Source organism: Rhinatrema bivittatum, chromosome 5 (assembly GCF_901001135.1).
Source record: "Rhinatrema bivittatum chromosome 5, aRhiBiv1.1, whole genome shotgun sequence".
NCBI lineage: Eukaryota > Metazoa > Chordata > Amphibia > Gymnophiona > Rhinatrematidae > Rhinatrema > Rhinatrema bivittatum.
The window spans coordinates 5,705,727-5,728,679 of NC_042619.1; the positions used below are offsets into that span (position 1 = coordinate 5,705,727).

General features: G+C 52.4%; 1 protein-coding gene across 1 annotated transcript; it reads left to right on the forward strand.

The window, feature by feature from the left end:
- Positions 1–464: 464 nt before the first annotated feature.
- LOC115091749 (trypsin I-P1-like) lies at positions 465–18,938 on the forward strand. Its single transcript, XM_029601927.1, is given in 6 exon segments — positions 465–565; positions 8,075–8,243; positions 9,912–10,147; positions 10,150–10,170; positions 10,692–10,828; positions 18,659–18,938. Coding segments are annotated over 6 exon segments (756 nt in total). The 5' UTR covers positions 465–522; the 3' UTR covers positions 18,809–18,938.
- The last annotated feature ends 4,015 nt before the right edge of the window (positions 18,939–22,953 follow it).

Sequence of the window (22,953 nt, forward strand, 5' to 3'; positions counted from 1 at the left end):
ATTCCCTCTCCCTGCCTTCATAACATCCCTAGCTCCGGCCAGCCCAGGAAGTGGAAGACTTGACCTGACGAGGGAACCCAGGAGCCACCAGGCCGGCCCTAGCAAATCATATTTTAACTCTGTGCACCTGCCTGGCACACATGCTGACCTTGCACTGACATTCAGCCCCTCGTACTCTGATGGGGCAGCACTGAGCCTTCTTGCTTGGCTTTCGTTCAGAGCAGTAGAGAGAGCGCTCCTTGGCTGCTGAGTTGGTTACCCCAGGGAAGGTCAGATCTCATGTCCCTGAGCTCTGGCAGTGAGGCCCCAGGACCATGTGATATTATCAGTGAGATCCATCACACACACACCTTCTTGTACAGCAAACACTGCAACAATGGCTCCAGGTACAGAGCCTCTCCCAGACGTGCGCGAGATATCGGCCACCACGGCCTGCTTGCTGAGGCTCGGATAGGTCGGGGGAACCTGATAAAGCCCGCGTTTATAAACTCTCTGTAAGCCGTGGGCTCTGTAGACTGCAAGATGAAGGCCTTCCTCGTCCTTGTGCTGGCGGCGTGGGGGACAGGTGAGTTCAGAAAAGGTGTTAGGTGTCCATCTCTGTACCAGGGCTGAGCGACAGCCTTTCCTCAGAGGGCGACACTGGCCTGGACTCGGGTGGGGGAAGGGGGGCTTCATGGTTAGAAATTCTGGGCAAGAAGAATAAGATTGAAATTGCAGAACTACAGAGGACCGAATGCATAGAGCAGGCAGACTGGGACCAGTAATAATGCTGGGGGTCTTTAAGGGCTGAGTATTTAGAAACCTGCTGAGTAGGTAACATAAATGGGTAGGGGTAGATTTACCTGGCAAACACCCAATGTTAGCTGAGCAAATATCCACCCTTAATTGTTCATAAATTGACGGATAAGAAAACAAGAAAATCAGCAGGGGGCACAAGGTCTATTTCCTTCATCTCGAGGACAAAATAGACAGGTTAATGCAAGGAATGATAGAGAAGGAATGGCCAGACTGAGTTATAATGGTGGAGTAAAGTGAGAGCATTGCAGGGCGGAAGGGGGTGGGGGGTGATGCGTGTCCTGAGTGGTGAGAAGAGGGACAGAGAGGCAGCGGGATGATTTCCGGTATGGAACGGGGGAGGCTGGCTTGCTCTCTGATCATTTAAGGAACAGTTCTGTGAATGACCTGCAGCTCAGAGATCTTTTGGGGAAGAAGGGACCATAACAGGGGAATCTTTTGAGATCAGGACAAAGGAAGACCAGGGGGAAGACGACTATTTATTTGCAGATTTTAACAGACTGAAAATAATAAAACAGTGAGCGTGGCATCTGTAGAAGTCAGGTCACCCTTCCAGATGATTCATAAACGTTTCAGCAATAAAAAAGTTGTTACAAAGCCCCAAAACCTTGATAATGTTAGGCTTCTAATTAGTCAGTGGAAGACAAGGCCACATTGGATAAATATTCTGATCCTTCTAACCTCCCAGGTTGTGATTGTTCCGTCTGCTTTCAACAACCTCTTCTTAGCTAAGCAGGTGTCTGAGCGTTTGGAAATGAAGATTCAGTAATTTACTCTTACAAATCGGGGAAGGCTATAAAAAACCGCTAAACACTTTCAGCTCAGAATTTCATCTATCAGAAGCATCGTTTAGGCATGGAAGTTACATGGAAATGTTGAAGTCAAGGCAAGATCTGGAAGAGGAAGACAAACCTCTGATAGAGCTGTCTGAAACCTGGTCAGATCTGCAAAACAAAACCCACCGATCACAGCAAATGATTTGCTGAAACGTTTAACTGAGAATGGAGCAGTTGTACACTGTTCCACAGTACAGAATTGCTTGACACAACAACGATTTGCATGGGAGAGCTGTGACCTCATCACAAAAGTCATTGTCTAAAGTATGCAAAGCGAAAACTTTGATATGCCCTAAAGTTTTTGAAAGAAAGTGCTTTGGCTGATGAATTGAAAATTGAATTGTTTGACCACAACCGCACATGAGACTGTAACTTCCATTTCTTAACAATGTTTCTGACAGCTGAAATTGTTCGTTGGAAGTGATTAGAGATTTTTGTTATAGCCTTTCCCTCTTTTATAAGAGTGAACTGCTGTATCTTCATTTCCAGATTCTCAGACAGCTGCTTAGAGGAGTCCAGGGACGATGAAAATAGGACAACAAACACAACCTGAGAATTTAGAAGGGTCAGAGTATTTGTTCAACAGTGGAATTGCCTTCACTCGACTAACTGAAGGCCTGATGAGTCAAACTCTATGGGCCTTATTAACAAAGTAGCAATGACTCAGCTGGAAGGGTGTCCAAACTTTTCCACATGACCTATTCACTCAGTGATGGATTTAGGATTTAGCTACCCCTAAGCACTGTTGGCGACATCGCACCCCCATCCCTTCCCTCTGGACAAGGAACCACAGAGCAAAAGATATAAAGCACAACCTTCTGGGCTCTGTTCAGTTTGCTCTCCCCTCAAGTCCCTGGATGACAGGAGGAAATGGACTGGATTAGAGAGCAGATTAGGGTTTTTCCTTGCTCCCTTCTGTGTGCTCTGGCCTCTTCCCTACAGAGTACAGGAGGGGAGGGGTTGGAATAGGGAATAATACAACAGTTTTTCTTTGCTGTGTCCCTTCCCCCCTCACCCCCTCCCTTCCTGTTCTCTGCACTGGGAGGGGAGGGGCTGGAGCAGGAAGCAGAAAGTTCTTCTCTGCTAAAAGAGGTTCAGCACAGCTGGAAGGCAGCAAATCTTCAGCCGGCCTGCTGCCTCCTCCCAGATTTTTGCTGCCCTAGGTACAGGCCTAGTGACAAATCCAGGCTTATATTCACTGTTTTATTATTTCTAATCTGTTAAAATTAGCAAATAAATAGTAATTTTGCAATAAAAATTGCAGAAAGATATTGTTTAACTTTGTCCCATGTAGAGTTTGTACAAAGCTTCTCTTCACTTCCGGGCCGATACAGTAAAAACGCGGGAGAGCGGGCGAGCTCACAGGACACTCTCCTGTGCGTGCGATACAGTAAAAAAATTTATTTAAATTAGGCCCGGCCGTAAAAAGAGGCACTAGAGACACTAGCGCGTCCCTAGGGCCTCTTTTCGGACAGGAGCGGAGGCTGTCAGCGGGTTTGACAGCCGACGCTCAATTTTGCCGATGTCGGTTCTTGAGCCCGCTGACTGCCACGGGTTCGGAAACCGGACGCCGGCAAAATCGAGCGTCCGGTTTTCGAGCCACGGGCCTATTTCAAATTTTTTTTTTTACTTTTTTAAACTTTCGGGACCTCCGACTTAATATCGCCATGATATTAAGTTGGAGGGTGCACAGAAAAGCAGTTTTTACTGCTTTTCTGTGCACTTCCCCGGCGCCGGCAGAAATTAACGCCAGCCTTTGGGTAGGCGCTAATTTCTGAAAGTAAAATATGTGGCTTGGCTGCACATTTTACTTACTGTATCGCGTAGGAATACCTAATAGGGCTATAGGTACTATATCGGCCCGTTAGAGAGTAACTGAGGCATTCAATTTTACCAGGGGTTCCTAAATATTTGCAAACTATAGTTTCCAAAATACATGTGCGCCAGTGGAAAAGAAATCTGAAAACAGAAAGGTGCATTCCATGCAGGTAAACCTAGATGTCAGGAATAGAGTCTCTGAAAGCAAAGAGGGCACCGGTCTGTGGATTTAATTACTCACCTCATCAAACTCATGCTCACGTTCAGTTACAGGCGGGGGCAGTAGACATTTTCCCGGTCCCGAGAGGGCTTACATTGGGTTGTATCGGAGGCCATGAAGGTTAAAGTCAGTTGCCAAGGTCACAAGGAGCCTTGGCAGGATCTGAACCTTGGCTTTCCTGGTTCTCAGCCCGGTGCTCCACGCACTAAGGTTACTCAGTGACCTGCAGAGCTTGCAAAGAGGAGGGGAAGACAGGAGTCAGACAGGGAGGAAATGTCGCCAAAGGCAGCAAAATAAATCCCGCAAGGCTCTTTACATCTAAGAATAATAGCAGATGTGCCAAATCCTTGCGTGAGGGAAGCAGGCAGAGACACCGGTGATAGGAGCAGAGCAGGGATACTGCTTCAGTGCATGTGGTAGGAAGGCCACTAGTGGAAGATTCGTCAGTAAGGGCCCTAGACCCTAACAGTGAGCAGAATCTGCTTTCGCATAACCCAGAAATGGGTAAGGAAAAGAACTGGAGACTATGAAAGCCACCGAGCCAAGTTCGTGCAGGGGGAACGAGGGGAACGAGGGAGGTGGCTGCTGGTTCAGGCATCAGGTTCCTGCTGAAAGGCGCAGGCAGTGCCCTAACCAGGAGAAAGCAGCGTGCCTGCCTTTACTCCGCTTCCACGAATGGAAATAAGGTGCCATCTTATTATTGGACGGAACACATTTCACGAGGAGTTTTCGGGACTAACGCTCGAGAGAAAATCCTGGAAGCTCTCCTAAGCCAGGAGGCAGCTGTGCGCTCGGAGGGGAGGGGAGTGATTAGCGAGCCTCAGTCTGGGGTCGGCAGCACCAGGGACCGGCCTGACTGGGGGTTTAACTTTGCCACGTGAAGCAGGACAGGTGGGGGTTCATCTGGATTTCACTACAGCTTACGATATCGCGACGCACGGAGGGAAGATTTTCAAAGCAAGAAAGATAAGCTGCAAGAATCCATTTGTCGTTGCGTTAGGAGCTGCGGAGGGTTCACTATTACCCCCCATGAACTTAACGGGGGACACCCGGGGCTGACATCTGTTATTTAATATTTCTGTCAAGGATGGAGAGGAAGGCATAAGCAGACACTTTCACTCTGTCAGTGCACAGCGGGACATACGGACGGCGCAGAAGCTTTGGGTGAACGGGCCGAGGCCCGGCAGAGGAGATTTAATGTGGGCACGTACATGCAGGGTAACGCAGGTGGCACAGCGGAGATTCAATACCTACTGACGCCGACCAGGGGAGGGGCCCTGGGAACCAGGCAGCGGCAGCAGCCGGAGCTGGGGGGGGGCATCACCCCATGACTGTACAGGGACCTTGGTAAATCACATGGACGAATGGAGCTCAGTTGTGTGGGCGCCTTTCCTCTGAAAGGATCTCCAAATGTTAGAAAGGGTACAGGGGGGGGGGGGGGCACTGAGCTAATATCAAGGGGACAGGGGTGCTTGAGAATGCCCAAGCTGGGGCTGCCTGCACTGAGGGGGGGGGGGGACCCTACAGAGATGGCACAGCTACAAGCACAGGAAGGGCCATCCTAGAAGATTACAGGGAGACTGGGGGGGCATTTTGGCGAGAGTAGTTTTGAGAATAAATTGGGTGTTTTTAGAGGAAAAGAAGTTATTGCTGGATCTGATGCAAAGTGTTAGCCCGGGAAACGGGAGCCAGTCACCAGATCTTACATCAGAAAGGACTGGACAGTGCACCTTCACCTTCCTGTGAAGCCGCAATCCTCTCAATCCACTGAGAGAAGATCAACTTGCTGGTGGCTGAAGAGGGTTGGTAAGTATAACTTTGGGAAATAGTGGGGTATAGTTTTTAGAGTTTCTGTGGGTCTGCAGGGGCGGATTGCAGGAAAATATCGGCCCGGGGGATTTTTTTCAAAACTGGGCCTGCTATTGATATGGCGCGTTCTCTGGTTGCGGTGAGGTGTGCTAGTTTTGCGGAGGGTATGTTTAGCAGGCCGGTGTTCTTGGATCTGAGGCTTCTTTGGGTGTCATGGTGGTGGAGGGTGTCTTTTAGCCATTCTGTATTTTTATTGTAGATGGATTTGTGTAGTAGGGTTAGGGCTTTGTATTGGATTCTGTGGGTTATTGGGAGCCAATGGAGGTCTTTGAGGATGGGTGTGATGTGGGAGGATCGACTGTTGTTTGTTAGGGATCTGGCTGCTGCATTTTGGAGAAGTTGCAGGGGTTTGAGGGTGGATGAAGGGAGCCCGAGGAGGAGGGAGTTGCAGTAGTCCAGCTTCGAGAATAAGAGGGATTGGAGTACTGTCCTGTAGTCTTGATTGAAGAGGAGGGGCTTGAGTTTCTTGAAGATTTGATTCTTGAGCTAGCCCTCTTTCATTGTTGCGTTGAATTGTTTTTTTAGGTTGAGCTCTGAGTCCAATGTGATTCCTAGGTCTTTTACTTCGGTAGCGCACTGGCTGAATGGTTGAATGGGCATGGGGTCTTGGATGTTCTTTGTGAGGTGCTTGTTTGTTATGTAAAGTATTTCTGTTTTTGTGTGATTGAGTGTGAGGGTTAGCTGTGAAAGGAGGTTTTTTATTTGGGCTGAGTAAGATTCCCAAACAGTAGGGTGTGTTGCATGTTTTCTTTCACGGGGAGTAGTATCTGGACATCATCTGCGTAGACGAAGTAGTGGAGGTTCAGGCTGGAGAGGAGTTTAGTTTGCAGAGGGGGAGCATGTATATGTTAAATAGGGTGGAGGAGAGAGAAGAACCCTGTGGTACGCCATGGGGGAGTGGGAACTGTTTAGATCCGCTGTTGTTTAGTCACACTTTGAAGGATCTATTAGATAAGTAGGTTTCAAACCATTTTATGGTTTTGTCGCCTAGTCCGATTTCCATTAGTTGGGTTAGTAAAGAGTTGTGGTTAATGGTGTCGAAGGCGGCAGAGATGTCCAGTAGTTTCAGGAGGAAGGAGTGTCCGGCATCAAGACCTCTCAGTGTGGTGTCTGTGAGGGATAGTAGTAGCGTTTCAGTGCTGAGTGATTTCCTGAATCCGTGTTGAGTGGGGTAAAGGATTTTGTGTGTTTCCAGGTGTTCCGAGAGTTGGTGGTTGACAATTTTTTCCAGGATCTTCGATATGACGGAAAAGGTCGAGATGGATCTGTAGTTAGCAGGGTCAGATGGGTTCAGTTGTGGTTTTTTTAGAATGGATTTTATTACAGCGCACTTGAGGGCTTCAGGAAAGAAACCTTGTTCGAGGGATGTGTTTATTATGTTGGCTATAGGTTTGGTGATGACTTCGGAGATTACCTTGAGGGTTTTGACTGGGATGAGGTCTAGAGGGTCTAGAGGGTGGGCGGCTGGGTTGATTTTTTGTATAATCTTTTTGACTTCTGTCGAGGCAATGAGGTCAAAGCTGGTCCAAGTGGGGGATGTTGGATTGTGGGGATTTGGCCTTTCCAGGCATGCTGGGGGATTGGTTGCACATGCTGAGGGGTTGGTTGGTATTAACTTTGATATTTTGTCTGTAAAGAATTGGGCGAGTTCTTCACAAGCCTTCGAGAAGTCTTCCTTTGACAGTGGGTTATGGCTTGGTTGGGTCAGGTTGGAGACAAAGTTGAAAAGAATTCTGGGATTATATTGGTGTTGGTGAATTTTCTTTGAGTAGAATTCTCTTTTGGCTTTGACAGTGATTGTTCTGTAAATGTGGAGTAGTGTTTTGTATCTGTCGAGATGAGGTGAGGTAGGATGTCTTCTCCATCTTTTCTCTGCTTGTCTGAGAAGTCATTTGGTGTTTTTTAGTTCTGGGTTATACCAAGATGTTTTGTGGGGGTTGTCCATGTTGATTACTTTGGAGATAATTGGGCATTTGGATTTGGTGATTTCAACGTTGATGGAGATCCAAGAGTTGATGTCAGTGTTTGCGTCATTGAGTTCAAGGGTGTTCAAGGCATTGGGGAGGGTTTCTATCAGCTCTTCACTGGGCATGGTTTATGGAATTCAATGTATTTTTGGATTGGTTGGTTTCCGTGAGGGAGGTTTTCAATCGGAGTGTGGTCTGGATTAATTTGTGGTCCAACCATGGAACACTGGTTGTTGAGGGTGTTGCAAAATAGGCTCTGCACGCGCAGGGGGGTTTTGAAAGGGTTACGCGCGTACCCCTTTTAAAATCTGGCCCACAGTGTCAGAGCCTGCATTACCCTGGAGCACTGTACACATGAGTACTGACATAGCCTGTGTTGCTGTGCAGCACTATATACACCTGCTGATATGATCTGTGTGATGTGTACAGGGAGGTACGTGCCTGCGTACTTGTACTAGTTAAGCCAGCACAATCCTTTGGCTGCTGTTACGCGGTCCTTTTGCCACAGGAAGGTTCTTTAGAGCACATTCTGAGCTCCCATGCTAAGGTTTCTCTTCTCTCTCTTACAGCGGCCGCCCCTCTGACGGTGCAGCGGACTGATGATATCGTTAATGGTTACAATTGTGGCCGGACCTCGATCCCCTGGCAGGTCTTCTTCACCTACAGTGGAAATCGCTGGTGTGGAGGGACCCTGATCAACAACCAGTGGATTGTATCGGCTGCTCACTGCTACCAACCGTGAGGCTGCCAGCTTTCTCTACCTATGGCATGCGTGAGGAACGAGGCTCGTTCTCCATAAACACAAGAGTGGGAGAAAAGCTTTAGTGAATCAGGCCCTCTGTCTCACTCACTCTCTCCCTCTGTCTCACTCACTTACTCACACCCTCTCCCTCTGTCTTACTCTCTCTCTGTTTCAATCACACACACCCTCTCCTTCTGTCTCACTCACACTCTCTCCTTCTGTCTCACGCTCTCTCCCTCTGTTTCACACACACACACTCTCCCTCTGTCTCACTCACACACACCATCTCTCTCTGTCTCACTCTCTCTCTGTCTCAGTCACACACACCATCTCCCTCTGTCTCCCTCTGTCTCACTCACATATACCTTCTCTCTGCTTCACTCCCTCTCTCTCACTCCTTCTCTCCCTCTCACTCACACACACACTCTCTCCATTTCACTCTTACACACCCTCTCCATCTCACTCACTTTCTCTGTCTCACACTCATTATCACTCTCTTTTTACTCACTTTCTCCTTCTGTCTCACTTGCTCTCTCTTTCTTTCCTTCTCTCCTTTTGTTTCACTCAGTCTTAGACTCTCTCCTCACTCTCACACTCTGTCTCACTTCTCTCACTCTCTCTCCTCACTCACTCTATCCATCTCACACTCATTCTCTCTTGTTACTCTCTTTCTCCTGTCTCATTTGTTCACTCTTTCTTTCTTACTCTCTCTTTCTGTCTCAGTCCTATACTCCCTTCTCACTTTCACCCTCTGTTTCTCTGTCTCATACTCTCTCTCTTCACTCTCACCCTCTGTCTCACTTCTCTCACTCTCTCTCCTCACTCATTCTCTCCCTCTTCACTCATTCTCTCCCTCTTACTCACACCTCTCCCTCTGTCTCACTCACTCTTTCAATCTCACACTCATTTTCACTCTTTCTTTTTACACACTGTCTCCTTCTGTCTCACTTGCTCTTACGCTCTTTCTTACTCTCTCTCTCTCTCTCTTGTCTCACTCAGTCTCATACCTTCTCCTCATTCTCACCCGCTGTATCACTTCTCTCTCTCCTTCACTCACTTTCTCCATGTCACATGCACTCTTTTTACTTTTCTCCTCACTTACTCTCTCTTTTCCTCTCTCTCTTCTTGTCTCAGTCTCATATTCTCTCCTCGCTCATCCTCTGTCTCACTCACTCTCACACTCTATTGCCTTAATCACTCTCTCCCTCTTTCTCATTCACAGTGCTTTTTCTCTTCTTACTCACTCTGACAACTTTCTTCATCTCACACTCACTTTCTCTTCTTCTTACTCTTTCTGTCTCTCTCTCTCTTATCCTCTCCTAGTCTCTCTTACCCACTCTTTTAATCTTCCATCCTCATGCACTCTCTCCCTTGTCACTCACTCAGATATGGTCACTTTCTGCCCTTCTCCATCATACACTTTCTCCTGCCCTTAAACTCCTATCCCTCCCTTTCTCTCTTACCTCTTTCCCTCTGCCTTTCCCATTTCTTCCTCTTTCTTACTTTTACTGTGCCTCTCTCTCTTGCTTCCTTTTTCTATCCCACTCTCTCTGTTTCTTCCTCCTTGTTCTGTTTCCAACAGCTGTAAACTCAAAATAATTCTGAAACCTGTCCTGACATATGTACAATTGCTTTGACTTCAGCTGATGTATTTTTCCCGGCAGAGCCAATGTTCTGACAGCTCACCTTGGTGAGTATGACACGACCCAGGTGGAGGGCACCGAACAGAACATTCCAGTCTCCTATGTCATCAAGCACCCGAACTACAATTCTCAGACCATGAACAATGACATCATGTTGGTCAAATTAGCTCAGCCTGCTCAGTTCAAGCAGTATGTGTCTCCTATCCCACTGCCCAGCAGCTGTGTAACCGCTGGGACCTGGTGCATCGTATCGGGCTGGGGAACACCGTGACAAATGGAGGTGAGTCCAGCATCACAAACACTTGCATATACACGTGCACTCACACATACACGCACATGTATGTATGCAAACATGTACACACACATGCATGCACACAGAAACATATATACAGATGCACACGGACACACACACACATGCAGAGATGCTCATGTACACATACACTCAAATATGTATACATCACACAATTTACTTCTGTCACATGCATGCCCATCCCACCTTATACGAACATGAACACTTGTGGCATGATGTGACTCAGAACATGCAACACAGTCTTGACTTTGAAAGGATTTGCTTCTGCTAAACTTGAAATGCTTCTGCAGGGGAAGCAGCAGGCTCTCTTGTTTGGTTTTACTCCATTGCATGTTGGGATGTCCTGTAGCTCTAAGAAGTACTGACTTGCAAATCTGTGCTGAAGTGTGGGAAGGATAAGACGATGTGTCCACAGGAGTCATCAGTGAATCGCTCTTTCCTTACCATGCTAGAATTTGATGAAGTCATTTTAAAATAATGTTATTTTGCAGTTGTATATCCACGGACCCTTCAGTGCCTGAACGAGCCAATAATCTCCAGCACACAGTGCCAGGCAGCCTATCCCTACTACTACACAGATAATATGATGTGCTCCGGATTCATGCAGGGAGGACGCAGCACCTGCCAGGTAGGGGGCAATGCTGCAAGCCAAGGCACTTCATGAACTGTCTCACAGGAGGGCAGGGGGTGCACAGCTTCCTGCTGCTGATGTGCCCTGCAGATAGACAGGGACTAGGAGTGAGGGGACCCTGTGACTGCTCCCTGCTGCTGATGTGCCCTGCAGATAGACAGGGGAGACGGGGACTAGGAGTGAGGGGGACCCTGTGACTGCTCCCTGCTGCTGATGTGCTGTGCAGATAGACAGGGGAGACAGGGACTAGGAGTGAGGGGACCCTGTGACTGCTCCCTGCTGCTGATGTGCCCTGCAGATAGACAGGGGAGACGGGGACTAGGAGTTAGGAGGACCCTGTGACTGCTCCCTGCTGCTGATGTGCCCTGCAGATAGACAGGGGAGACAGGGACTAGGAGTTAGGGGGACCCTGTGACTGCTCCCTGCTGCTGATGTGCCGTGCAGATAGACAGGGGAGACAGGGACTAGGAGTGAGGGGACCCTGTGACTGCTCCCTGCTGCTGATGTGCCCTGCAGATAGACAGGGGAGACAGGGACTAGGAGTGAGGGGACCCTGTGACTGCTCCCTGCTGCTGATGTGCCCTGCAGATAGACAGGGGAGACAGGGACTGGGAGTAAGGGGGACCCTGTGACTGCTCCCTGCTGCTGATGTGCCCTGCAGATAGACAGGGGAGACGGGGACTAGGAGTGAGGGGACCCTGTGACTTGCTCCCTGCTGCTGATGTGCCCTGCAGATAGACAGGGGAGACAGGGACTAGGAGTGAGGGGGACCCTGTGACTGCTCCCTGCTGCTGATGTGCCCTGCAGATAGACAGGGGAGACGGGACTAGGAGTGAGGGGACCCTGTGACTGCTCCCTGCTGCTGATGTGCCCTGCAGATAGACAGGGGAGACAGGGGACTAGGAGTTAGGGGACCCTGTGGACTGCTCCCTGCTGCTGATTGTGCCCTGCAGATAGACAGGGGAGGACAGGGGACTAGGAGTTAGGAGGACCCTGTGACCTGCTCCCTGCTGCTGATGTGCCCTGCAGATAGACAGGGGAGACAGGGGACTAGGAGTGAGGGGACCCTGTGACTGCTCCCTGCTGCTGATGTGCCCTGCAGATAGACAGGGGAGACGGGGACTAGGAGTTAGGGGACCCTGTGACTGCTCCCTGCTGCTGATGTGCCCTGCAGATAGACAGGGGAGACAGGGACTAGGAGTTAGAGGACCCTGTGACTGCTCCCTGCTGCTGATGTGCCCTGCAGATAGACAGGGGAGACAGGGACTAGGAGTTAGAGGGACCCTGTGACTGCTCCCTGCTGCTGATGTGCCCTGCAGATAGACAGGGGAGACAGGGACTAGGAGTAGAGGGGACCCTGTGACTGCTCCCTGCTGCTGATGTGCCCTGCAGATAGACAGGGACTAGGAGTGAGGGGACCCTGTGACTGCTCCCTGCTGCTGATGTGCCCTGCAGATAGACAGGGGAGACAGGGACTAGGAGTTAGAGGACCCTGTGACTGCTCCCTGCTGCTGATGTGCCGTGCAGATAGACAGGGGAGACAGGGACTAGGAGTGAGGGGACCCTGTGACTGCTCCCTGCTGCTGATGTGCCCTGCAGATAGACAGGGGAGACAGGGGACTAGGAGTGAGGGGACCCTGTGACTGCTCCCTGCTGCTGATGTGCCCTGCAGATAGACAGGGGAGACGGGGACTAGGAGTGAGGGGGACCCTGTGACTGCTCCCTGCTGCTGATGTGCCCTGCAGATAGACAGGGGAGACGGGGACTAGGAGTGAGGGGGACCCTGTGACTGCTCCCTGCTGCTGATGTGCCCTGCAGATAGACAGGGGAGACGGGGACTAGGAGTGAGGGGGACCCTGTGACTGCTCCCTGCTGCTGATGTGCCCTGCAGATAGACAGGGGAGACGGGGACTAGGAGTGAGGGGGACCCTGTGACTGCTCCCTGCTGCTGATGTGCCGTGCAGATAGACAGGGGAGACGGGGACTAGGAGTGAGGGGGACCCTGTGACTGCTCCCTGCTGCTGATGTGCCGTGCAGATAGACAGGGGAGACAGGGACTGGGAGTGAGGGGGACCCTGTGACTGCTCCCTGCTGCTGATGTGCCCTGCAGATAGACAGGGGAGACAGGGACTAGGAGTGAGGGGGACCCTGTGACTGCTCCCTGCTGCTGATGTGCCCTGCAGATAGACAGGGGAGACAGGGGACTAGGAGTGAGGGGGACCCTGTGACTGCTCCCTGCTGCTGATGTGCCCTGCAGATAGACAGGGGAGACGGGGACTAGGAGTGAGGGGGACCCTGTGACTGCTCCCTGCTGCTGATGTGCCCTGCAGATAGACAGGGGAGACAGGGACTAGGAGTGAGGGGGACCCTGTGACTGCTCCCTGCTGCTGATGTGCCCTGCAGATAGACAGGGGAGACGGGACTAGGAGTGAGGGGACCCTGTGACTGCTCCCTGCTGCTGATGTGCCCTGCAGATAGACAGGGGAGACAGGGACTAGGAGTGAGGGGACCCTGTGACTGCTCCCTGCTGCTGATGTGCCCTGCAGATAGACAGGGGAGACAGGGACTAGGAGTGAGGGGGACCCTGTGACTGCTCCCTGCTGCTGATGTGCCCTGCAGATAGACAGGGGAGACAGGGACTAGGAGTTAGGGGGACCCTGTGACTGCTCCCTGCTGCTGATGTGCCCTGCAGATAGACAGGGGAGACAGGGACTAGGAGTGAGGGGGACCCTGTGACTGCTCCCTGCTGCTGATGTGCCCTGCAGATAGACAGGGGAGACAGGGACTAGGAGTTAGGGGGACCCTGGGACTGCTCCCTGCTGCTGATGTGCCCTGCAGATAGACAGGGGAGACAGGGACTAGGAGTGAGGGGGACCCTGTGACTGCTCCCTGCTGCTGATGTGCCCTGCAGATAGACAGGGGAGACAGGGGACTAGGAGTGAGGGGGACCCTGTGACTGCTCCCTGCTGCTGATGTGCCCTGCAGATAGACAGGGGAGACGGGGACTAGGAGTGAGGGGGACCCTGTGACTGCTCCCTGCTGCTGATGTGCCCTGCAGATAGACAGGGGAGACAGGGACTAGGAGTTAGGGGGACCCTGTGACTGCTCCCTGCTGCTGATGTGCGCTGCAGATAGACAGGGGAGACGGGGGCTAGGAGTGAGGGGGACCCTGTGACTGCTCCCTGCTGCTGATGTGCCCTGCAGATAGACAGGGGAGACAGGGGACTAGGAGTTAGGGGGACCCTGTGACTGCTCCCTGCTGCTGATGTGCCTTGCAGATAGACAGGGGAGACAGGGACTAGGAGTGAGGGGACCCTGTGACTGCTCCCTGCTGCTGATGTGCCCTGCAGATAGACAGGGGAGACAGGGACTAGGAGTGAGGGGGACCCTGTGACTGCTCCCTGCTGCTGATGTGCCCTGCAGATAGACAGGGGAGACAGGGACTAGGAGTGAGGGGGACCCTGTGACTGCTCCCTGCTGCTGATGTGCCCTGCAGATAGACAGGGGAGACAGGGACTAGGAGTTAGGGGGACCCTGTGACTGCTCCCTGCTGCTGATGTGCCCTGCAGATAGACAGGGGAGACAGGGACTAGGAGTGAGGGGACCCTGTGACTGCTCCCTGCTGCTGATGTGCCCTGCAGATAGACAGGGGAGACAGGGGACTAGGAGTTAGGGGGACCCTGTGACTGCTCCCTGCTGCTGATGTGCCCTGCAGATAGACAGGGGAGACAGGGACTAGGAGTGAGGGGGACCCTGTGACTGCTCCCTGCTGCTGATGTGCCCTGCAGATAGACAGGGGAGACAGGGGACTAGGAGTTAGGGGGACCCTGTGACTGCTCCCTGCTGCTGATGTGCCCTGCAGATAGACAGGGGAGATGGGGACTAGGAGTTAGGGGGACCCTGTAACTGCTCCCTGCTGCTGATGTGCCCTGCAGATAGACAGGGGAGATAGGGACTAGGAGTGAGGGGACCCTGTGACTGCTCCCTGCTGCTGATGTGCCCTGCAGATAGACAGGGGAGACAGGGACTAGGAGTTAGGGGGACCCTGTGACTGCTCCCTGCTGCTGATGTGCCCTGCAGATAGACAGGGGAGACAGGGACTAGGAGTTAGGGGGACCCTGTGACTGCTCCCTGCTGCTGATGTGCCCTGCAGATAGACAGGGGAGACAGGGACTAGGAGTGAGGGGACCCTGTGACTGCTCCCTGCTGCTGATGTGCCCTGCAGATAGACAGGGGAGACAGGGAATAGGAGGGTAGGGGGACCCTGTGACTGCTCCCTGCTGCTGATGTGCCCTGCAGATAGACAGGGGAGACAGGGACTAGGAGTGAGGGGGACCCTGTGACTGCTCCCTGCTGCTGATGTGCCCTGCAGATAGACAGGGGAGACAGGGACTAGGAGTGAGGGGGACACTGTGACTGCTCCCTGCTGCTGATGTGCCGTGCAGATAGACAGGGGAGACGGGGACTAGGAGTTAGGGGGACCCTGTGACTGCTCCCTGCTGCTGATGTGCCCTGCAGATAGACAGGGGAGACAGGGACTAGGAGTGAGGGGGACCCTGTGACTGCTCCCTGCTGCTGATGTGCCCTGCAGATAGACAGGGGAGACGGGGACTAGGAGTTAGGGGGACCCTGTGACTGCTCCCTGCTGCTGATGTGCCCTGCAGATAGACAGGGGAGACAGGGACTAGGAGTGAGGGGGACCCTGTGACTGCTCCCTGCTGCTGATGTGCCCTGCAGATAGACAGGGGAGATGGGGACTGGGAGTTAGGGGGACCCTGTGACTGCTCCCTGCTGCTGATGTGCCCTGCAGATAGACAGGGGAGACAGGGACTAGGAGTTAGGGGACCCTGTGACTGCTCCCTGCTGCTGATGTGCCCTGCAGATAGACAGGGGAGATAGGGACTAGGAGTGAGGGGACCCTGTGACTGCTCCCTGCTGCTGATGTGCCGTGCAGATAGACAGGGGAGACGGGGACTAGGAGTGAGGGGACCCTGTGACTGCTCCCTGCTGCTGATGTGCCCTGCAGATAGACAGGGGAGACAGGGACTAGGAGTGAGGGGACCCTGTGACTGCTCCCTGCTGCTGATGTGCCCTGCAGATAGACAGGGGAGACAGGGACTAGGAGTTAGGGGGACACTGTGACTGCTCCCTGCTGCTGATGTGCCCTGCAGATAGACAGGGGAGACGGGGACTAGGAGTTAGGGGACCCTGTGACTGCTCCCTGCTGCTGATGTGCCCTGCAGATAGACAGGGGAGACGGGGACTAGGAGTGAGGGGACCCTGTGACTGCTCCCTGCTGCTGATGTGCCCTGCAGATAGACAGGGGAGACAGGGACTAGGAGTTAGGGGACCCTGTGACTGCTCCCTGCTGCTGATGTGCCCTGCAGATAGACAGGGGAGACAGGGACTAGGAGTTAGGGGACCCTGTGACTGCTCCCTGCTGCTGATGTGCCGTGCAGATTGACAGGGGAGACGGGGACTGGGAGTTAGGGGGACCCTGTGACTGCTCCCTGCTGCTGATGTGCCCTGCAGATAGACAGGGGAGACGGGGACTAGGAGTGAGGGGACCCTGTGACTGCTCCCTGCTGCTGATGTGCCCTGCAGATAGACAGGGGAGACGGGGACTAGGAGTGAGGGGACCCTGTGACTGCTCCCTGCTGCTGATGTGCCCTGCAGATAGACAGGGGAGACGGGGACTAGGAGTGAGGGGACCCTGTGACTGCTCCCTGCTGCTGATGTGCCCTGCAGATAGACAGGGGAGACGGGGACTAGGAGTTAGGGGGACCCTGTGACTGCTCCCTGCTGCTGATGTGCCCTGCAGATAGACAGGGGAGACAGGGACTAGGAGTTAGGAGGACCCTGTGACTGCTCCCTGCTGCTGATGTGCCCTGCAGATAGACAGGGGAGACGGGGACTGGGAGTTAGGAGGACCCTGGGACTGCTCCCTGCTGCTGATGTGCCCTGCAGATAGACAGGGGAGACGGGGACTGGGAGTTAGGAGGACCCTGTGACTGCTCCCTGCTGCTGATGTGCCCTGCAGATAGACAGGGGAGACGGGGACTGGGAGTTAGGAGGACCCTGTGACTGCTCCCTGCTGCTGATGTGCCCTGCAGATAGACAGGGGAGACGGGGACTAGGAGTTAGGGGACCCTGTGACTGCTCCCTGCTGCTGATGTGCCCTGCAGATAGACAGGGGAGACAGGGACTAGGAGTGAGGGGACCCTGTGACTGCTCCCTGCTGCTGATGTGCCCTGCAGATAGACAGGGGAGACAGGGACTAGGAGTGAGGGGACCCTGTGACTGCTCCCTGCTGCTGATGTGCCCTGCAGATAGACAGGGGAGACGGGGACTGGGAGTTAGGGGGACCCTGTGACTGCTCCCTGCTGCTGATGTGCCCTGCAGATAGACAGGGGAGACAGGGACTAGGAGTTAGGGGGACCCTGTGACTGCTCCCTGCTGCTGATGTGCCCTGCAGATAGACAGGGGAGACAGGGACTAGGAGTGAGGGGACCCTGTGACTGCTCCCTGCTGCTGATGTGCCCTGCAGATAGACAGGGGAGACAGGGACTGGGAGTGAGGGGGACCCTGTGACTGCTCCCTGCTGCTGATGTGCCCTGCAGATAGACAGGGGAGACGGGGACTAGGAGTGAGGGGACCCTGTGACTGCTCCCTGCTGCTGATGTGCCCTGCAGATAGACAGGGGAGACAGGGACTAGGAGTGAGGGACCCTGTGACTGCTCCCTGCTGCTGATGTGCCCTGCAGATAGACTGGGGAGACAGGGACTAGGAGTGAGGGGACCCTGTGACTGCTCCCTGCTGCTGATGTGCCCTGCAGATAGACAGGGGAGACAGGGACTAGGAGTGAGGGGACCCTGTGACTGCTCCCTGCTGCTGATGTGCCCTGCAGATAGACAGGGGAGACAGGGAGTAGGAGTTAGGGGGACCCTGTGACTGCTCCCTGCTGCTGATGTGCCCTGCAGATAGACAGGGGAGACAGGGACTAGGAGTTAGGGGGACCCTGTGACTGCTCCCTGCTGCTGATGTGCCGTGCAGAGAGACAGGGGAGACAGGGAGTAGGAGTGAGGGGACACTGTGACTGCTCCCGTGCATGGTTTCCCTTCATTCAGAATATCGTGCAGTACCGTTCCTTTCCCCTAGGTGGCAGCTGCTCTCCACGGCTCTGGAAGGAGCCTTTGCTCACCTTACATACATTGGGCCCATATGAGCCCGCAGAAAATCCAGGGTTCCCCATGATCGAGACTTGCCGGAGCAAGCTCTTTGTGGTGGAATGAAGTGGAGGTGGGGGGGGGGGGACGACATTCATACAGCAATTGACTTTCATCAACAAGTTATTTAAAAAATATTTCTGTACATGGGCCATTAAAGTGAAAACATGTGAGCTTCACAAGGTCTTCAGGAGATCTTATATACCTCAGAGGCAGGAGTCAGGGGCAGGTCTTGTGAATCCCAGGTACAAAATGCAGGAGCGCTGGAATAAATGACTTAGAGAATCACTTTTGATTATAATTGGACGTTCCAGAGTAACTCACCTGCTTTCTAACGCCAAACTCTATAAGGAAGACTTCTAGCCACCTGTGGATGTTAGCGCTCATCCTAAAGCATCTTGGGAATTGTAGTCCTGCAGCTTGTACTGAATAAAGCGAAGCCGGACAGTATGGGAGGCAGGAAAGACAGCCCAGTCACTTAGATGTGCAGTGGTACAGAGGATGAAAGAGTCTCACTGGGCTTCCTATTGGACGCAAGATGTGTTAAGATAACGCAAGAGCTTTGCTGTCTGAATGCTCAGTTTTCCTGTTTGCTTTACAGGGAGATTCTGGTGGCCCCCTGGTGTGTAACGGAGAGCTTCAGGGGGTTGTGTCCTGGGGATACGAATGTGCAATGAAGGGGCACCCAACCGTCTACACCAAGGTCTGCAACTACAACAACTGGATCAGCCAAGTCATGGCCAGCTACTAAAAAACAGGAGCCCGCCATGGCACAGAGGTGGCCTCGTTATCAGCTACGATCGACAGCAGTGGGACCGGAGAGAAATCCCAGGACCCTCCATGATTTCCTAAGACCCTAATAAACTGTATGAATGCATAAAGCCATGTGGTGTGTGGGGGAAGTGCCTTCTGCGCCTGATACGTAAGGCGTGTGGTTCTGGCGCTGTGGGGACCTCTCAGATCTGATCTGGAGAAGACGGAAGTCACGTAAAGCTGTTTGGTAAAGCTTGTGCACTTACGGGCCTGATAGTGAGCCACTATCCTGACAGCCACGGTGTCATAAGCCTTACTCATAACTTATCCAGATAACTCAGCTGAGAGGCTCTGCTGCTCAATATACTTGGCTATCTGAAAATTAGTTGGATAAGTTTATCTGACTAACTCTAGGACAAGCAGCCGAGCGCACTGTATAACCCGCAGTCGGACGCGGGCAGAATTGGCGCTAATCAGTCCCCTAAATGCAATAAGGGGATTAGCGCATATTCCACAGGCGTCCAACGCGGAGTGAATCTAATAGCGCTCATCACGTGCAAATGCATGCGAATGAGGCTATTAGGCATTCACTCCCGCTGCAAAAAAAAAATGTGCGTCTCAGACGCACCTTTAACTGTCCTGGAGCAGGAGTTAATAGCCCAGCGCATCGAAAACAAGTGCAGAAAAAATTGCTTTTCTGTACTGCCTCCTGCTTAATATCGTTGTGATATTAAGTAGGATGAAAAATCCAAGAAACAAAGTTTAAAAAATAAAAAAAATAGACAGTCGGGTTCAGGAAACAGATGCTCGACGGACAAGCGTTCGTTTCCTGAACTCTCGGCGTTGGTTTTCCTTGCTGGCGTATGGCCGAGTCACGAAAAGCGATCGGGTTCTCATTAGCAAGGACGCGCTAGGATCGCGCGAGCAGCCCTAGCGCTTCCTGGCTAACGCGAACCCCTAATTTAAATATTGCACGGTGCATTAAGAAAGTGGGCGCGACTGTTCGGCGCCCGCTTTCTACGCTAATTTATTGCATCGGCCCCTTAGCTGGGTAAACTTGTTAGCCGGACAAAAAAGTTAGCAGCGGCCGACTGCAGCCGGTTATTCAGCCAAGTCTGAACGTCACCGGCTAAGCGGTGCTGAATATTTGGCCCTTATGTCTTTGTGTTGTTTTTGGGCAGTCCAGAATTAATTAATTGCTAGAGCCGGAGGAGCTCACCACCCACATGCCCAGGGAAAATGCTTTAACGTTTAGCGGTTTGTAGCCGGAGTGGCTGCTGACAGTCAGTAACGAGCACAGGGCCCTTCAGCCTCTGCCCGTGACACCGCACACTCTGCTGAGTCTCCTGCTTCACTCCTTCTGTCCTCTCCGCTTATCCCGTAAATAATTACTGAATTATGAGCCTGGGAGACAGATGCATGGGGGCACCACAGAGGAGCCAGGGTTGTGCTCCCAGCTTCCCGGTCCTGACAGGCAGAATACGTTCAGCCCACTGGGGGGTGAGATCAGAATGAAACAGGTTTAGACTTGAACAACGTGGCAGCCCCGACTTCAAACCGAACTGCTCAGGTTGTCAAAGGTGACGGCAAAACCTGAAGGAGAGTGGCGGCGTCGATCCCCCGAGTCTGATCCCCTTTGACAACGGGACCTGGGCACATCTCCCAAATTACACGGTGCCAGCCACACAAAATAGTTTTGGCTGCCAGGAAACAGCAGATATTTGGGGTTTGCCGACCACGAACTGTCCTAAAAGCAGATTGGTGGTGAAAACCTAAGAAATTCAGGTTATAAAGGAGGAGGAGGAGGAGCTAGCACAGAGCCCCACCCCGCTGCTGACAGGGATGGATTCCCTCAGAGACCCCCCCCCCCCTGGAGGAGTAACTCAGCCCCCCCACAGATCCGATCTGTACCTTTGAAGACGTCTGTCCCAGGTTCTGCTCAAGCTACGTCTTCTCAAAAGGCAGCCAGATACCCTTTCACATCCTACTTTTCAGTCTTCCCCACCGTTTGCCGCCTCAGGCTGCTTCTAAGGATGGATTATGAAGGCCGAGAAGGAGCACAGGGCCTGTCCGGTCTCTGCCTGGCTCCTCTTCCTGCTGTAATATTGCAGACTCTCCTTCACGTTTCATTCTTCTGGCCTGTTAAAGGATCCCAACGTACGAACACGTGCCGTTACCGTTTAGAAACACGTGACAGCACGGTAACGTAGACTGTGCACGGTAGTGAGGTGTTCTCTGCAGACCGCAGGACAGATCGGACGCACAAGTGGGGCCTTTCATCCGATGGTGCCGAGACAGCAAGACTGTCTCAGAGCTCGGGAAACCTGGGGATGACTTTCGGAGCTGCCGCAGAGCGTAAGCCTCCTCATTTACAGCAAGCTAAGGGGAGGAGGGTGGGATTGAGTGGCGGATCGGTCCCTGCTGTCCCCGGAGAACCCCTGAGGTGAGCAATTTCCCTTTCCCTGTGGATAAGGAGGGCAGAGACCAAGCACACAGGTGGGGACGCCCAAGCTGAGGGGTGCATGAAAATAACGGTTTACAGGAGAACGTGCAGCTGCTGGGAGCTGCCTGCCCCAAACAGCCGTCTTGAAGCAGTAAAGGTCTGGGTGGAAGTCTTGCACAGCAGAGGTGGCCAAAGGCCTGACTTGTTGAGCAATCGGAAATCTAAATTGAAAGAATTCTCTTTTTAACTGGAAAACTCTGCTTGTGTGGGTTGAAAGTTGTGAAGACTTTCTGTAGGAATTCATTCTTTCTAAATAGAGCAACAAAGCTCTTCCGCAGTCCAATGCATGAAGAGCCTATTCACCCTTACTGGCACGCAGAAATGCTGGCAAGATAATGGACTGATCTGAATATAATTGACAGGCAACGTTTGGAAGAAATTTAGGAGGAGTTTGCAAAACTACTCTGCTATGGGACATTTGAGTGTGGCTAGATAAAAAGGATTGAGGCTTGCTTAATCTCCAGACAGACATAACCTCTTATTATAAGCAAAACTTTCCAAGCGAGGAGCTTTACTTCTGTCTTTGCCGCAGGTTCAAACTGTACTTTCATGACGATGCAGAACTACATTTAGATACCAGAGTATGGGAGGATCTTTAAGATGGGTTAGGCCTTTCATGAATCTGGCAATAGGATATTGATGAGAACTAGGAAGACCCCTGACATTTTCATGCCATGCTGCTACAGCACTGAGATGAGCTGTCATGGCATTAATCTTCAGTCCCGATTGAGGAAGTATTGAAATAACAGGAGGACAGGACCCATAAATGGGGAGCACCAGATAGTGAACCTTTTCCATTTGAAGTTATAAGATCTCATCAATGAACATTTTCTTATTGAGGGCCTGGATCTCTGAGCCGGGGTGAAGTTGGCACAACCTGCAGGCACGAGCCCTGCAGGCCCCCATTGTTGCTTGGCAAAGCTGCCTGGGGCAGAGGCCCAACTAGAGCTTCACCCATACCAGCCCTTGTTCCCCTTACGTTGAGCCCTCAGGTGCCAGGGTCGGCAGGTCTTAGGCAGGGGCCTCTGCAGACAAGTTGGATGACCACGGACATGGTCAAGTCCAGGCTAGGGTCTGGGGCAAGCTGCTTTCAGACATGGTGAGGAGTCAGGCAGTGCTCAGTGGTAGCCGGAGTTCAGGCATGGTCTTTATTCGGACTGTGGACAGTGGCAGGCAGAGTTCAAGCATGGTTGTTGGTCAGGCAGTGGTCAGAGACTGGCTTGCTTGACACTCACCTATGCCTGTATTCAGCCTAAGTCAGCAGCAGAGATCCATCCAAGGGAAGGTGGGATGGATAGGCAGGCAGGAAGCCAAGGAACAGCACAGGTGGGCAGGCGGCAACCAGAAGATACTGAAGAACTGAAGACTGACCTCAGGACGAAGATGAAGACCATGACCACAGGAGCGATGACCAGGAACACAGAAACAAAAACTAGGAACATGCTGAGGAAATTTGCTCTACTACCATAGTGGACTTATTGCTGAGGTGCTGGTTACAGGGAGCAAAGGCCTTTTATGGCCAAGACTAATGAGGTCATCAAGTGAGGCTACTTGGCCTTTCCTTCTGTAATCCCTTTAATTCAACCAGGAAGAGGATGACCCTGAGTGTGACGAGTCCATGGTGTCTCAGTTGCGATGGG